Source organism: Delphinus delphis, chromosome X (assembly GCF_949987515.2).
Source record: "Delphinus delphis chromosome X, mDelDel1.2, whole genome shotgun sequence".
In the NCBI taxonomy this organism is placed as follows: domain Eukaryota; kingdom Metazoa; phylum Chordata; class Mammalia; order Artiodactyla; family Delphinidae; genus Delphinus; species Delphinus delphis.
The window spans coordinates 60,211,274-60,229,352 of NC_082704.1; the positions used below are offsets into that span (position 1 = coordinate 60,211,274).

The 18,079-nt window shown below is 37.2% G+C and overlaps 1 protein-coding gene across 1 annotated transcript in view; it reads right to left on the reverse strand.

Annotated features, from left to right (window-relative positions):
- The window catches only part of SH3BGRL (SH3 domain binding glutamate rich protein like), a 91,724-nt gene that overhangs the window by 15,188 nt on the left and 58,457 nt on the right, over window positions 1-18,079 (reverse strand). The window contains exon 2 of the mRNA XM_060001954.1: window positions 4,411-4,596. Coding sequence (XP_059857937.1) covers window positions 4,411-4,596 — 186 coding nt within the window. The remainder of the gene's footprint in view (window positions 1-4,410; window positions 4,597-18,079) is intronic.

An 18,079-nucleotide genomic window follows, 5' to 3' on the forward strand; every position in this document is an offset into this window, starting at 1 on the left:
CAATATACAACCAACAAAGGAAAGAAAAGGGGAAATTAATTCAAAATTATCTGACTGGTCAATATCTTTGAAGGCAAACAGGCTAGCTAACTTCAATAATGCTAGAATTCTGGAAGGAGTAGTAAAGAGTCAAGGCTCATTGGATCTCAACTAATGTGGGTTAGAAGATATGCTGATCTGTGAGACAGAAATAGCAAAAGGACTTATTTCATACTGCATAGAACTTAAATCTGCCTCAGGGCAAGCAGCTTTCTCCATAGCCCAAAGCAGCCAACTATTTGCCAGTAAGATGTTGCTTACTTTTGGGAGGAGGCTATTGTTCCAGTTTGCCATTATTTCTCTTGCATTATTCATTAAGGTAGAGATGCCCTCAGAACCTACAGCAGACCAGATTTTAGCTATCCCATGGCCATAAGAATAGTAAATCTGTGCTGTGTTCAGAGGAAGGGTATGAGATTTTCATGAAATATGACTGGAAGAGCAAACAATCCGGGGATCCAATAAAAGCTTCACGTGACTAAATTCAGTTGGGCTTCCCATTGTCATCCTCTAAACCACCATGCATGCTCTAAAAGTAACAACCGAACTGCCTACATTTGACTATGACATATAATAAATAGCAAATATACTTAGAAAACACAGCCATTGTCTATACCTGGCCTTAGTTTGTTTGACTTAAAACACACAGAGAGGGACTTCCCTGGTGGTCCAGTGGTTAAGACTCTGCCCTTCCAATGCAGGGGGCACAGTTTCTATCCCTGGTCGGGGATCCCAAATGCCTCATGGCATGGCCAAAAAAATTTAAAAAATTAAAAATTAAAAAAATAATAAAGTGTTTCAAAATTTCTCTAAAAAAACGCAAAAACACAGAGATAAGCTTGGCATTTTGGCTGAGTTATTAGAGGTAAAATGAACTCATAATTTGCTGGCTCATAATTTCTGTAGAGATTGCCTCACCAACAGATCACCAATTACAAGGTTCTTTTCTAGCATATATAGTTCCTGGTACTTGGAGGATCTGGAGGTATAAAGTTTACGGCCTCTCAAGCCATTGATGACCCTAAATCTGACCCCTAACTCAAGAAACATCAGAATTTCTCTCATTTAGGGACTCTTTTAACACAGTCAGTATGGTTTAGAGCCACAGAGATCTCCTCAAGGATTGTCTCAAAGCATCTTTTTGTGTACCCTAGATGTTGACAAAGGATTAAATCATAAACAACAGGCATTTATGACCAGCCTCCTATATTCTTTAAACTCACTATTCAAAAGTGAAACTAACTGGATCTTGATACAAAATCCATACTGAGACACATGACCTATAAGTTACTCAAGGTAAACAAGCAATATACATCATATCTATACTCAGCCACTTGGAAGTAACCTCAAAATGCTAGTTAAAAGAACGTAACAGTTATACAAGAGACATTTCTTACTATAATCAAATCAATAAAAACAGTCTGTGTCAATTTTTAAACTCATGTGAAAGAAAGTAGATCTTCAAATACATTGAAATCTGATCATAAAATACTATGTAGGGTAATCTAGTTATCTCTGCTTCAGGTGTTTGGGGAATCACAGTACATTATTTGTTGGCCCTGAACTTAGCACACAGAAACAGATTTGTAGCTCTGAGAGAAAAGAATATCATCTTCTCAATTAATCAGGATTAATTAATTTATTGTACAAATATGTATTGAGCACCTACTACATGCCAATCACTGTTCCTGGTGCTAAGAATACAAGAGTAAACAAAACATAGTCTGCTTCTTCTATAGGAATTCTCTTGAGGAAAATATACTTTATTTACATATTTGGGATTCCAATAACATTAATCCAGAATGTATTCTACCATATATTTGTATCATATTAATTATTTCATGAAAATGTGCTTTAGTTCTTCATATACACAGCATAAGCTCTTTCAGAACATAGTTTACCCTTAAAAATTTTGTATCGTTTATAGCAGAGCTTCATTTATGTTGGCAGGGTAATTGTTTCAGTTACATCCTAATCTGGAAATAGAACCTAAGCTATAGCTCAATGATTCTAAAAAAGGAGGTAATTTTCCCCCAGGGATGTCTCGCAAAATCTGGAAACATTTTTGTTTTTTCACAACTGGGAGGGTGCTACTAGCACTCATGGATAGAAGCCAGGGATGCTGCTAAACATTCTACAATGCACAAGGGAGCCCCCATAAACCCAACATATCAGTATTGCCAAGGTTGAGAAACCTTGGGACAGTTTAAACAAGGGAATTTAATATGAAGAACCACTTACAAAAGATTAAAGAGCTGAAAGGCAGACAGGAGACGGTGAGGCAGCCCAGAGACTAGAAATAGCAGGAAGCTGCTACCACAGCTACTGCTGAAGGGAAAAGTGGAGAAGGTAGTATTACAGAGCTGGTACCACAAAGGAGATGTAGCCACTGTCATGGACACCTCCAGAAAAAGGGGGGATACCTTGGCTTTTCCTCTCCTCCTGCCCTCCACTCATCCAACCAGTGCATCCTATTACCGGCCAAACCTAATAGGCAGCCAGTTGGCAATGGACACTGGGAAATATAATTTGCTGAGGTCAGCCTCCCACAATACAGAATGAAACAAGAAAAGAACGAAGATGGGATCTTTGAGTAAACAGGAAAATTAACAGCACAGTGGTTTAATAGAATGAGTAAGAACTTCAGAATAAGACAGATCTAAGTTTAAATTCTAGCTGCATCACTTAATAATTGTATGATTTAGGAAGTTAGTTAACCTCTTCTAGGCCTCAATATCTTCATCTATGAAACAGGAATAACAATCTCTACACCTCATGAGATTAGTATGAGAACTGATTAATATAGTACACATAAAGTATGTAGCACAATAGCTGACATATAATATGCTTTCTATGAACGGTTGCTATACACTTTTCTCCCTAACGTCTGTATAGGGACAAATCTTAATTATTGTTATGAAACTCCTAACTCAGTGCCTGGCACACAGCAGGCACTCAATAGAAAATGGATTCCTTTTCCATTAACAAATATTTGTTTGATTTGCATCTCACCTCCTGCACCTTCCTTTTCATCTTCCCATTTCTCAGTGATACTTGCCTTTTTTTCCATAACATACTCCATTCCCTTATAGTATGGCTTCCGAGGGAGAAATAAACCAGGTAAATTTGGCTTCTCAAACATCACCTTTATAACCCAAAATGTGTTTCTTTTAAAAAGTCAAACAAATTGAAATTCCTGCTTCAAAAAGGAGAGATTAAGACAATATATGCTGGCTTAGATTGGACTGGATGACCTCTGAGGCCTGTTTCAGCCCCTGAGAGTTGACAATTTGCAGAAATTTCAAATATAGAAGCACTGAGGTTTCAGCATCTAAATGAATAGCCTAATTGTCTTTTCCTTATCTACATAATATGTCTTTACACATTGGCCCTGTTTGCAGCAGCAGAAGAAATCTTCTGGCCCCTCCTCAGAAGTGACAAATTCAATTCACAGAGAAAATATTTTATGCTAATGAACTTCTCAATTTTGCCATACCCTCCCCTAGGTGTTCTCCTTCTCACTCCCATATAAACACATGAGTTAGAAGATTTGGATTGCTGGCTCTAAAAACATTTGTTCCTCAATTATGCTAACTCTGAGGACACAGCAAAGCAAACAGTTCTTTACTGGAAATTCCTATAGCCCTTACATATGCTTTCTGTACCATGTCATCACATGGATGTGGCCTCATAACCACTCTCTCTGTTTCAGGTGTGTTTGATTCTACCCACACAACACTCCCAATCAGCTCTTTAAGAAAAGAGGCTTTGTTTTATACATACTTGTACTTGCCATGGTACCTAGAGTGGCCACAGGCTACAAATGTTACTTAAATACACAGTGAATGAACATTGAAGGGAACTACTTCATGGTTTAAATGAAGGCTAACCAAGATGACAAACTTGAAAGCACCAGTCAAAAAGTAAAAACTCTACTCCTGTTTCCCTCATCCATACATTAGTTCAATTAGCTAACTCAAAATTTTAAGAAAATTCATTAATAATACTCAAATAAAAGTTTTACTACCTTGAAGCAGAAACTGAGATATTCCTCTTTTTAAACTAATTTTAATCTAAATAATCTAAATAATCTAAATAAGTAAAACAGCTCACAGTGGCTTCTTCATGGACATACCAGAAATAATATAAATGCTCTGGTCTGTACTTATACATTCACAGATAATTTTTTGGTGAATGACTCATCCATTTGCCTTCTAGTAGAAGGCAAAATACCCTAGCTGCCTAGGATGGATGTAGAGGATGAACAGGAGAAATGACTGTATGTAGATATGGGGTGGGAGTAAAAGAAAGTGGATGGGTTTGAGGCAATCCATTTTAAAAAAAAAACAAGAATTTTAATTGGTTCCTTACCCCACGGTACTGGCTTTCATTGAAAATTTGAGGTGGCAAGGGGTACCCTGTGGCTGGTCGACTGTTTTCAGGTACATTTTCTCTCATCCACTTCCGATTCTCTTCATTGGCTGCAATATCTTTTTCTTCAAATCCTATTTTGTTAGCTTCTAAGAAACCAAGCACATCTTGCTGTTTCTTCTTAATCTAGGGCCCAAAGGACAAGAAGTTATATTGTTGAACAAACAGCTTTTATTATTTTTATCATATTCAACAAAAAAATGTGTTAATGAACTAGCAGAAATGAATTCAGACATGGATCAAGATTTGTGGTTTAACAGAAGATATATAGTTTTCCCTCTATTATTTTGTTGTTAATGTTGTCTCACAAGTGGATTGAAGAGCTTTCAGTTCACAGATCCTTTTATCAACCCAACTTTTCCTTTTTTTCACTGAAATGCTCACATCTAATCATGAAGAAGAAAAGATAGCTGATACATAGCAATAACCTCAAGTGCAATTAACTCAAAAGTTTGAGTAGTGGCAAGGTGTGTTTCCCGATTATCTACAAGCCTCTCTTAATTTTAGCCTTTGTTGAAAGTCATTCCAAACGACCTGAGTCTACTTCCTGTCTTAATAAGCATCATACAGTTAACAGAAATGAATATTTCCTTGAGAATGTTACAAGACTCTATGTGTCAATTTTCATCATTTGGAACAGAAACTGAACAAGTAAACAAGAGTCTTTTTCATGAAAGTGCTGAGCTACAACAACACATTTAATCAAGATGGGGCTTTGTCTTGTTTTATAATCAACCTGTCGCATTTTCTCAGCTAACACTTTATTGAAGATCAACAGAGGTTCCAACTGTGATGCACTAAAATCTAAAATGATTGTCCGAAACTGTATTTAATAGCTATTCAACAATATTTCTTTGGTGCCTCTTAAGTATGTAAGAAATTTATCAGGTTCTTTAAAATGTCTAAAGAAAAATAGCAGATTCCCTCCTAAAATTACAATCTAGAGGGAGGTATTAGACATAGATATATTAAAATTTTCAATTATAACATGGTATTTAAATATGAAGCTAAGGTGGTCAGGTGAGAGGAGTCAAGTGAATGACAAAGCCAAGAGTGCAAGGAACTTAAAAGAGAGAGCAAGTGCTTATTGCTATGAGTGATGCCACTTAGACTAAGCTTAATACTGACAGCACACATGCTGCATACTATATCCATCTATATTGCATGCAGTCTATGGTTTTAGTGAAAGCATGATATACTTAGTAAAGTTTAATATAATTGTCCAGCTGTGAAAAATGAGCTCACAAATATTACAGCATATTGAACTAGAACAATAAAGGTACAGTATTACAAAATAAACTTGGAAACTTTCTAAATGGATGCTCATAATTTCTATGACTAAATTCTTACACATAATTGAAGTCTCTAAATGAATAAACACTTGTGTGGGTGTGTATTTTGTCTTTTTAAATAGGTTATAATTTGTGACCCAGTCAACTTCTGCAAAGAGAAATTCAGATATATAAATTCCTTCCAATTGGTCCTGTTTGTTTCAAATGCTGCCACAAGAAGGGCTACACTAATTTGTAGTTAAATAATAAGACTGTCTTTGCCTAGCCAGTGCCTATCGATTTAAGAATGGGGTGAAGGAAGCATGAACAAATAGAATTTAAAGCTGCCTTTTCAGTCTTTTACTAATCTACTTACAAAATACACCCAAAAGGAAAATCAAGTCTGAATCCCCAGTTAGTCTGTTTGGCACTAGACTACTGCAGTGTTGCCACTGTGTAGTCATTTGGTAAACAAAGAGATCTGTGTGCATTTTAAATGAATACTGTCATGAGTCCTTAAGCCACTGGCTTCCTACTGCTTAATCTAATGGTATAACCACAGCAAGAAACACTTGTTTTCAGCTTGCCTGTTTTGAAATATTTTAAAAAATGCTTTGGTCACAATCAGCCATGTAAAGCTTGTAATTCACATCTCTTTACCAACAAGTCTACAACAAATCTAGGGTAAGACTATTAAGAATTTTCTTGTTGATCTCCTATCTCTACCCCTAGCTCCCTGGAGTTCTCCTGACAGATGTTCCAAGATGTGGCAGCATAAGAGCACAATGTAAGGTTTGCTATTTTACTGCTGTCTGCCTCCCCAAATACTGTTATTACTTTCTTTTTCAGTTGCAATTCTACCACATTATGTCTAGAGAGATGTTAAGGCTCAAGTAATTTCAGTAGAGCCTTGTGTGAAAAGAGGAGTGTAGATATTTAAAGGTAGTTTCTCAAAAACAGCTATGTCTTAAGGTGGTCACAGTAAAGAAAGTACAGTCATGCCTAATTTTCTGGGTTAAAAAGGCTTTTCTTTATCAGTTCTGAAAAATCTCATCTATCCAGCCCATTCTTTTTAAATTTTATCTTTATTGGAGTATAATTGCTTTACGATGTTGTGTTAGTTTCTGCTGTACAACACAGTGAATCAGCTATATGTATACATATATCACCATATCCCATCCCTCTTAAGCCTCCCTTCCACCTTCCCTAACTCAACCCTCTAGGCCTTTGCAGAGCATCGAACTGACCTCCCTCTGCTATGCAGCAGCTTCCCACTAGCCATCCATTTTACATTTGGTAGTGTATATATGTCAATGCTACTCTCTCACTTCATACTAGCTTCCCCTTGCCCTCTGTGTCCTCAAGTCCGTTCTCTACATCTGTGTCTTTATTCCTGCCCTGTCACTAGGTTCATCAGTACCGTTTTTTTTAGATTCCATATATATGCGTTAGTGTATGGTATTTGTTTTTCTCTTTCTGACTTACTTCACTCTGTATGACAGACTCTAGGTCCATCCACCTCATTACAAATAACTCAATTTCGTTCCTTTCTATGGCTGAGTAATATTCCATTGTATATATGTGCCACATCTTCTTTATCCATTCATCTGTCAATAGACATTTACATTGCTTCCATGTCCTGTCTATTATAAATAGTGCAATGAACATCAGAGTGCATGCATCCTTTTGAAGTATGGTTTCCTCTGGATACGTGCATAGGAGTGGGATTGCTCGGTCATATGGTAGTTCTATTTTTAGTTTTTTTTTTTTTTTTTTTTTTTTTTTTTTTTTTTGCGGTACACGGGCCTCACTGTTGTGGCCTCTCCCATTGCGGAGCACAGGCTCTGGACGCGCAGGCTCAGCAGCCATGGCTCACGGGCCCAGCCGCTCCGCGGCATGTGGGATCTTCCCGGACGGGGGCACGAACCCGTGTCCCCTGCATCGGCAGGCGGACTCTCAACCACTGCGCCACCAGGGAAGCCCTATTTTTAGTTTTTTGAGGAACCTCCATACTGTTCTCCATAGCGGCTGTATCAATTTACATTCCCACCAACAGTGCAAGAGGATTCCCTTTTCTCCACCCCTCTCCAGCATTTATTGTTTGTAGATTTTTGATGATGGCCATTCTGACTGGTGTGAGGTGATACCTCACTGTGGTTTTGATTTGCATTTCTCTGATAATTAGTGATGTTGAGTATCTTTTCATGTGTTTGTTGGCCATCTGTTTCTCTTTTTATGGAGAAATGTCTATTTAGGTCTCCTGCCCATTTTTGGATTGGGTTGTTTTTTTTGATATTGAGGTGCATGAGCTGCTTGTATATTTTGGAGATTAATCCTTTGTCAGTTGCTTCGTTTACAAATATTTTCTCCCATTCTTAGCATTGTCTTTTCCTCATTTATGGTTTCCTTTGCTGTGCAAAAAGCTTTTAAGTTTCATTAGGTCCCATTTGTTTATTTTTGTTTTTATTTCCATTTCTCTAGGAGGTGGGTCAAAAAGGATCTTGCTGTGATTTATGTCATAGAGTGTTCTGCCTATGTTTTCTGCTAAGAGTTTTATAGTGTCTGGCCTTTCATTTAGGTCTTTAATCCATTTTGAGTTTATTTTTGTGTATGGTATTAGGGAGTGATCTAATTTCATTCTTTTACATGTAGCTGTCCAGTTTTCACAGCACCACTTATTAAAGAGGATCCAGCCCTTTCTAATCTGGAGCTTTTTCCAGAGTCAGAAGGAACTGCAGTCTCTCTCCATTTCCTTCAGACATGGCTGTATGTGTAGACCCAGGAGGCTGTGAAACAAGGAGCACTGGGAGTACCATCTACCCTAAAATTCAATTCTTCTGATGCTTGAAATTCTACCATGACCGGTTTACCAGTTTGGTCTTCATAGAAAGGGCAGTCAGTGTGCATATTTGGAGTGGAGGGAGGGATTGCCTGGAGAGAAGAAAGGCAAGGAAACAGTGACGTTTCTTTGTCTGCCTTAGAATTTTGCCAGAGTTGTCCCTATATAATTCTAATAGAGGGGTACACAAAATGTGTACCAGGAATGGCCTCCCAAGATAATCCCAAGAGGAAATTTCCAAGCCTTATTATATGTTAGTACTGGGTTAAGATTTGTACCAGATAAAGACCTTTAAGGAGAAAGGGAACTAAGACTTGTTGAGTGCTTGCTGAGTACCAAACTCTTTGTGAGGCTATGTACATATATCCCCTGAAATGCTCATAACAATTCTGAAAGGTTAGTATGATTATCCCCATTTTACAACAAAGGAAATTGAGGCTTAGATAGGTTAAGATACCTGCGCAAGAAGAATGATCTCTTAATTGCCTGTACTAAATTAAAAATATAAAGCTATCTGACTGCAAAACCCTGTTCTTTTTCAATACATGCAGTACATATTAGAATTCCCAATCCTGCTGGGGAAATAAGACGGAAATATATGGAAGAGTTCTTCTAAACTATGTGATACAAAATAGAAAGACAACAAAAGCTGAGATATCTTATGTTTTCTTCCAAATAGCCTAATTTACTGAATTTGATTTCCTAGTTATTATGGTCTCTTTCCCCTTGACCAGTCTAAACTGAGTTCCTAAGCCCACCAACTTGTGGGCTTGCTTGCACATGGGCAGCATGCACACAGAAGAACTGAATGGAATGTCATGAGGCCTCTGGTTTGTTGCTGACTACACTGAAAACAATGTAGCCCATGTCTCCCCTTTGTCAAGAGCTCGGTAACTTAATAGTTCTGAGTGGGCAAAGCTGGTATAGAGGCGTATTTCTGTACTTTAAATTTACAGAGAAACAGATGAGAAAGTGCAAGGGCATCAGACCCCTCCCATTCTTTACTTTTTTAAAATAAGCAATGTACCCATCACTTTAAAAAAAGAAAGTCCAACAACCTTTTCAAAGAGCAAAATTATCTGAACACAATGCACTACTCACTTGAAAGTAAAAACAGGGACTTCCCTGGTGGAGCAGTGGTTAAGAATCTGCTTGCCAATGCAGGGGTCATGGGTTTGAGCCCTGGTCCGGGAAGATCCCACATGCCGCGGAGCTACTAAGGCCGTGCACCACAACTACTGAGCTTGCGCTCTAGAGCCTGCGAGCCACCACTACTGAGCCTGTGTGCCACAACTACTGAAGCCTGTGCACCTAGAGCCCATGCTCCACAACAAGAGAAGCCACCACAATGAGAAGCCCGTGCACCACAATGAAGAGTAGCCCCCACTTGCCACAACTAGAAAAAGCCCGCGCACAGCAATGAAGACCCAATGCAGCCAAAATAAATAAATAAATTTTTTTTTAAAAAAAAAGAAAGTAAAAACAAGCTTTTACTGAGTCAGTAACAGCAGGACTAAAGTTCCTTCTGACTCTGGGAAACAGTATGGACAGAGAAAAGTGCCAGGCAAGAAAGGTATTCAGGAATCATTCCCAAATTCTCATTATCTTATAAAGATGAGATTATTCAGAACTGAAATTTCATTTAGTCAAGAAAAGCCCTTTTAATTCAGAAAATGAGCATGACTGTACTTTCATCTCTTGCAGGTGAATTTCATCCCCACATAGTCTTATCAAATGTACATGCCAAGTGAAGTGTTAGCAGATTAATAAATAATAGACAAATTTGACAAAAGGTTGAAAGCCACAGAATCAAAACATATACTGTAATCCTACTGCTGCTACACTGGTTCCCTGTGGCCAGTTTCAACCTCAACCCCTACTGCTTAACTTTCAAGGTTCTGCATAATGTTCTATCTTCTCTAAAAATATGCATTCCCTGGGCGCCCCACAACATATCAAGCTGCCTTTATTTTTCCCTGAGTTTGCTGTGCCCAAGACCTTAGTGCTTTTCTCTTTGTTACCTTCTACTGCAAGTTTCCCCTCTTTCCACTGATACAATTCTAACTTATTCATCCAGGTGCACTCCCTCTGTGAAACCCTTGGTGGCCACTCCAGTCTTCTCCCTCTGACCTCCTACAGTCAGTATCACCCAGTTTGGAGCTTAATCAAATAGTACCAATGATTGCTAATCTTTTCACATGTCAAAGTCTCATCTCTTCAAGTAGTTGCTAAACCACCTGAAGGTAGGGGCCATGCCTTTTGTTTAAGCTTTCCTACATAGTGCTCACCTCATAGGCTGGACACAAAGTAGTTAATACTGATTGATCTAACAACTTCATTTTAAATCCAGGACCTCCAAAATGCTTGTTTTTAGTTTTTTATTTTAATAAACTTCAATTTTGGAATAATTTTAGATTTACAGAAAATTTGCAGATATAATATAGAGAGTTCCCATATAACTGTCACTGTTTCCCCTATTGTAACACCTTACCTCACAGTGGCACATTTGTCACAGCTAAGAAACCAACACTGATACATTGGTATAGTACTATTAGCTAAACTCCAGACTATTTGGATTTCACCAGTTTTTCCACTATGGTCTGTTTCTTTGTTTCAAGATCCCTTCCAGGATACCACATTACATTTAGTCATGTCTCTTTAGTCTCCTCTGGCCTGTGACAGTTTCTCAGACTTTTCTTGTTTCCCATGATCTTGACAGTTCAGAGGAGTATTGGTCAGGTATTTTGTAAAATGCCCCTCAATTCAGGTTTGTCTGATGTTTTTTGGATGATTATATTTCCACACTCTATGTTTTGGAAGCAATTCAATAAATCAATTATACATCAATAAATCTGGAAAAAAATAACTCCAGCTATATAAAGCAAGAAAAGTGTCTCTTTTTAAAACTCTTACAGCATACTGTGAATCTGACAATACTTTCTAAGAAAGTTTCAAAAGAGTCAGGGAAGTTTGAGAAAAGTAGGTAGCTATAATCTAAAACCTATTAAAGCCTATTCTAAAGTAATATACATTAGTCTTTGTGGCTGACTGGGCTGGATTTCTCAAAGATTAAGTGTTATCTGGAAATATGTCTTCAAAAGAATTCCCAGGATTAAACATTTCGTGCATCATATTAGATTGATGGGTTCTCCAAAAGGGATTGGAAAAAATGCCATTTAATGGTGGGTTTTAGTTATGTTTTAGCCACTGTTTTCAATATCAGATATTTCCTGAACCCTTGAAGTACTAATGACTGGAATGTACAATATGACAATATAAATTCCAATTACCTAGAATTTGAGTGCAGGGAAATATTGTTGGTTATTACTGTTTGCACATAGACTCTCGTTCATCCCTAACTAGCAAAGTAAGTCTTTATTCTCCAAATTACCACTTGGCAATCCAAGAACAAAGCTGATTATAAAATACAGCCTTCAGAAATCTCCAGACCCAAACAGAGCACCTCATTGCTAGCACATTCCATGGTAGGGAGATAGCAGCTGTTCTAAGCAAAGCTTAGAAGAATTAAAGCTCAAAAATTTCACAAGATTTAGAGCTTTTGGACTCAAAGAAGCTATGGGTTCATCCAGCATATGTTGGGGTATCAGAAGGTATTCAGGAATTATTCCCAAATTCACAGGAATTTTGAGTACAGACAAGACTGGGAGACAGATATTGTCTTATTATTCATACCAGTTATAGAAGGCCAATTAAGTGACAGCTGCTAAAGCAGGTGTTTTGATACATTATTTAACTTAATATTCATAATAACTCTGTAAGGTAAATATTATTACCCTCATTTTATAGATTAGAATATTGAGGCTCAAAAAGGTTAAGTAAATTTACCCAAAGTCACAAAGTTAGTCAGTGGCAGAGCTGGTATTCAAACCTAAATGTCTCTAACTCCAATGATTAAGTTTGTTCCAATACATTGCCCTGTCTAGCTTCAAGATATTTTGCATGGATATTTTTTTCTTAAGAGATTTTTATATAAGGTCGACAAGCTCTTACAAAGAGTAATACCACTTTTTGATGTGTTCTTACTATATAATTTAATTCTAAATTCTACTTACCAGACCGTGATTTTGTTCCCATTATCATCCAAGTGAGTATGCACACAATCTAATCAATCTTCAAATTATTATGAGCAAAAAGTGACTGGAATACCCAATTCCAACTCTAGGATCCTCTGCTGCTAGGAAAGGATTAGTGTCAGACTCCTGCCTAGGTGATGTTAGACACTACCATTCAGTCAGGAATGCAGTTCATGGACTGACCAAGATGACAGAGTAGAAAGACTCTGAGTTCACCTCCTCCCTCAGGTACACCAAAATTACAACTATTTACAGAGCAACTGTCAATGAGCACAACCTGAAGACTAGCAGAAAAGGTCTTCAACAACTAAAGATATAAAGGAGAAACCACAGAGACAGGTAGGAGGGATAGAGATGAGGTATAGTCAAAAGACCTATACCCCGGGGTAGGTGACCCACAAATGGGAGGATAAATACAATTGCAAAGTTTCCTCCCAAAGAGTGAGGGATCCAAGATGCACAGCAGGCTCCCTAGCCCCACGGTCCTGCACCAGGAAGATGACCCTTCAGAACATTTGGCTTTGAAGGCCAGTGGGGCTTACTTTTGGAAGAACCAGAATGCTGTAGGAAACAGACACTCCACTCTTTAAAGGGGTACACAGAAGCTCACACACTCTGAGACACCGGGCAGAAGCAGTTATTCGAAAGAAGCCTGGGTCAGACCAACTTTCTGATCTTGGAGAGCCTCCTGGAGAGGCAGGAGGCAGCTAGGAATCACACTAGGACACAGACTCTGGCAGTAGCCATTTCTGTGAGCTCATTCTACTTCAAGGACAATGGTGCCAGTAAATTCTTATTTTTTGTTTCCATCTCTTAATTTTTTTTTAAATTTTGTATACAAATTTTAAAGATTATTTTCTATTTACAGTTACTACAAAATATTGGCTATATTCACCCATATTGTACTTCCCATTCACCCACCCCTGTATTGCCCTTCCCCCCACCCCACTGGTAACTAGTTTGTTCTCTATATCTGTGAGTCTGCTTCTTTTTTGTTGTTGTTATATTCACTTGTATTTTTTAGATTCCACATATAAGTGATATCATACAGTATATGTTTTTCTCTTTCTGACTCATTTCACTTAGCATAATGCCCTCCAAGTCCATCCATGATGCTGCAAACGGTAAAATTTCATTCTTTTTTATGGCTGAATAGGATTCCATTGTATATATGTATATATATACCACATCTTCTTTATCTATTCATCTGTTGATGAACACTTAGGTTGCTTCCATATCTTGGCTATTGTAAATAATGCTGTTATGAACATCAGGGTGTGGTATCATTTTGAATTAGTGTTTTGGGTTTTTCTGGATATATACCCAGGAGTGGAAATGCTGGGTCATATAGTAGTTCTATTTTTAGTTTTTTGAGAAACATCCATACTGTTTTCCATAGTGGCTGCACCAATTTACATTTTCACCAACAGTGTACATGAGTTCCTTTGTACACAGAAAAAATAGAGTTTAAAACACAGAATTGGAAGATATAACAATTGTAAATATATATGCACCCAATATAGGAGCACCTAAATACATAAAGCAAATATTAACAGACATAAAGGGAGAAACTGACAGTAACACAATAATAGTAGGAGACTTCAACAGCCAACTTACATCAATGGACAGATCATTCAGACTGAAAATCAATAAGGAAACACAGACCTTAAAGGACACAATAGACCAAACGGGCTTAATAGACATATATAGAACATTCCATCCAAAAGCAACAGAATACACATTCTTTTAAAGTGCACATGGAACATTCCCCAGGATAGATCACATGCTAGGCCACAGAACAACTCAGTAAATTTAAGAAGACTGAAATCATATCAAGCATTTCTCTGACCATAGTGCTATGAGACAAGAAATAAAATATAAGATAAACAGCTGCATTTTCTTTCTTTCTTTTCTTTTTTGTGGTACGCAGGCCTCTCACTGTTGTGGCCTCTCCTGTTCCAGAGCACAGGCCCCGGATGCGCAGGCTCAGCGGCCATGGCTCACGGGCCCAGCTGCTCTGCGGCATGTGGGATCTTCCTGGACCAGGGCATGAACCCGTGTCCCCTACATCAGCAGGTGGACTCTCAACCACTGCGCCACCAGGGAAGCCCCCTATTTTCCTTTTTTTTTGATTAATTTTTATTGTAGTAGAGTTGCTTTACAAAGTTGTGTTAGTTTCTACTGTACAGCAAAATGAATCAGCTATACATATACATATATCCCCTCTTTTTTTGATTTCCTTGCCATTTAGGTCACCACAGTGCATAAGTAGAGTTCCCTGTGCTACACAGTATGCCCTCATCAGTTACCTATTTTATACATGGTATCAATAGTGTATATATGTCAATCCCAATTTCCCAATTCCTCCTGCCCCTCTTTCCCCAATTGGGAGATTGGGATTGACATATATACACTACCCTGTGTAAAACAGATAGCTATAGGAACCTGTTGTATATCACAGAGAGCTCAGCTCACTGCTCTGTGGTGACCTAGATAGATGGGATGTTGGGGAGGGAGGTCCAAGAGGGAGGGGATATATGCATACATATAGCTGACTCACTTCATTGTACCGCAGAAACTAACACAATATGGTCAAGAGACTATACCCCAATTTAAAAAAGAAAGCTACAAAAAATAAAAGACAAACACATGGAGGCTACACATTATGTTACTAAACAATGAATCACTGAAGAAATCAAAGAGGAAATAAAAAAATACCTGGAGACAAATAAAAACACAATGGTCCTAAAACTATGGGATGCAGTGAAAGTTGTTTTAACAGAGAAGTTTATAGCAATACAAGCTTATCTCAGAAAACAAGAAACATTTCAAATAAAAGTCTAACCTTACATCTATAGGAACTAGAAAAAGAAGAACAAAGTTAGTAGAAGAAAATAAATAATAAAGAGCAGAGCAGAAATAAATGAAATACTGAAAAAAAAACAATAGAAAAAGAAACAATGAAACTAAGAGCTGGTTCTTTGAAAACATAAACAAAATGATAAACCTTTAGCCAGACTCATCAAGAAAAAAAATAGAGAGGGTCCAAATCAATAAATCAGAAATAAAAGGGTAAAAGTTACAACCAACACAACAGAAATGCAAAGGATCATAAGAGATTGCTATGAACTATTATACATTAATAAAATGGGGAACCTAGAAGAAATGAACAATGTCATAGAAATGTACAATCTCCTGAGACTGAATCAGGAAGAAATAAAAAATATGAACAGAAAGATTACCAGTAATGAAATTGAATTAATAATTTAAAATACTCTCAACAAACAAAAGTCCAGGACCATATGGCTTCACAGGTGAATTCTAACAAACATATAGAAGAGTTAAAACCTATCCTTCTCAAATTATTCCAAAAAACTGAAGAGGAAGGAACTTCCAAACTCATTCTATGAGGCCAGCATCACCCTGATACCAAAACCAGACAAAGATCTCACACAAAAGAAGCAAATTACAGGTCAATATCACTGATGAACATATATGCAAAAATCTTCATCAAGATATTAGCACAGCAACTCCAACAATATATTAAAAGGATCATACACCATGATCAAGTGGGATTTATCCCAGGGATGCAAGGATTTTTCAATATCAGCAAATCAATTGATGTGATCCACCACATTAACAAATGGAAGGAAAAAACCCATATGATCATCTAAATAGATGCAGAAAAAGCTTTTGATAAAATTCAACATTCAATTATGATAAAAACTCTCCAGAAAGTGGTCATAGAGGGAACACACCTCAACATAATAAAGACCATATATGACAAGCCCACAGCTAACATTATACTCAATGGTGAAAAGTTGAAATCACCTCCTCCTAGATCAGGAATAAGACAGGGATGCCCACTCTCACCACTATTATTCAACACAGTATTAGCAATCCTAGCCACAGCAATCAGACAGAAAAAAAAAAAGAAATAAAAGGAGTCCACATTGGAAAGGAAGAAGTAAAACTGTCACTATTTGCAGATCACATGATACTACATATAGAAAGTCCTACAGATGCCACAATAAAACTATTAGAACTCGTCAATGAAGTTGGTAAAGTTGCAGGATACAAAATTAATATACAGGAATCTGTTATATTTCTATACGTTAAAAACAAACTATCAGAAAGAAAAATTAAGAAAACAACCCTATTTACTGTCACATCAAAAAGAATAAAATACCTAGGAATAAATCTAAGTAAGGAGATAAAAGACCTGTACTCGAAAAACTATAAGAGACTGATAAAAGAAATTGAAGATGACACAAACAGATGGAAAGATATACTGTGTTCATAGAGTAGAAGAATTAATATTGTTAAAATTAACATACTATCCAAGGTGATCTACAAATTCAACGCAATCCCTACCAAAACACCAATGGCATTTTTCACAGAACCAAAACAAATAATTATATAATTTCTATGGAAACACAGAAGACCCCAAATAGCCAAAACAATCTTGAGAAAGAGGAACAAAGCTGAAGGTATCAAAGTCCCTGATTTCAAACTCTACTAAAAAGCTACAGTAATCAAAACAGTATGGTACCAACACAAAAACAGACACAGATTACTGGGACCGAATTGATAGCCCAGAGGTGCACCCATTATATGGCCTATTAATCTATGACAAAGGAGGCAAGAATATACAGTGGGGAAAAGAAAGCCTCTTCAATAAATGGTGCTGGTATAACTGTACAGCTAAATGTAAAAGAAGCAAACCAAACTACTTTTTCACACCATATACAAAAATAAACTCAAAATGGATTAAAGATTTAAATGTAAGACCTGAAACCATAAAACTTCTAGGAGAAAGCATGTGCAGTATGCTCTTTGACATCAGTCTCAGCAATACTTTTTAGATATGTCTCTTCAGGCAATGGAAACAAAAGAAATATAAACAAATGAGTCTACATTAAACTAAAAAGCTTCTTGCACAGTGAAGGAAACTAAACAAAATGAAAAGGCTGTCTACTTAATGGGAGATTACAAACAATATATCCAATGAGGTGTTAATATCTAAAATACACAACAAACTCAAACAACTAACATCAAGAAAAACAAGCTGATTAAAAAGTGGGCAGAAGACCTGAATAGACAATTTTTCTAAAGAAGACATACAGATGGACAGGCACATGAAAAGATGCTCAACATCACTAATCATCAGGGAAATCAATACCAAAATGAGATATCACCTCATACCTGTCATAATGGCTACTATCCAAAAGACAACAAATAACCAGTGTTGGCAAGGATATGGAGAAAAGGAAAACCTCATGCAGTAACACTGCAAATATAAACTGGTGCAGCCACTATTTAAAAACAATACTGAGTTTTCCAAAAATATTAAAAATAGAACTACCATACAATCCAGCAATTCCATTCTTGTGTGTTTAGCCAAA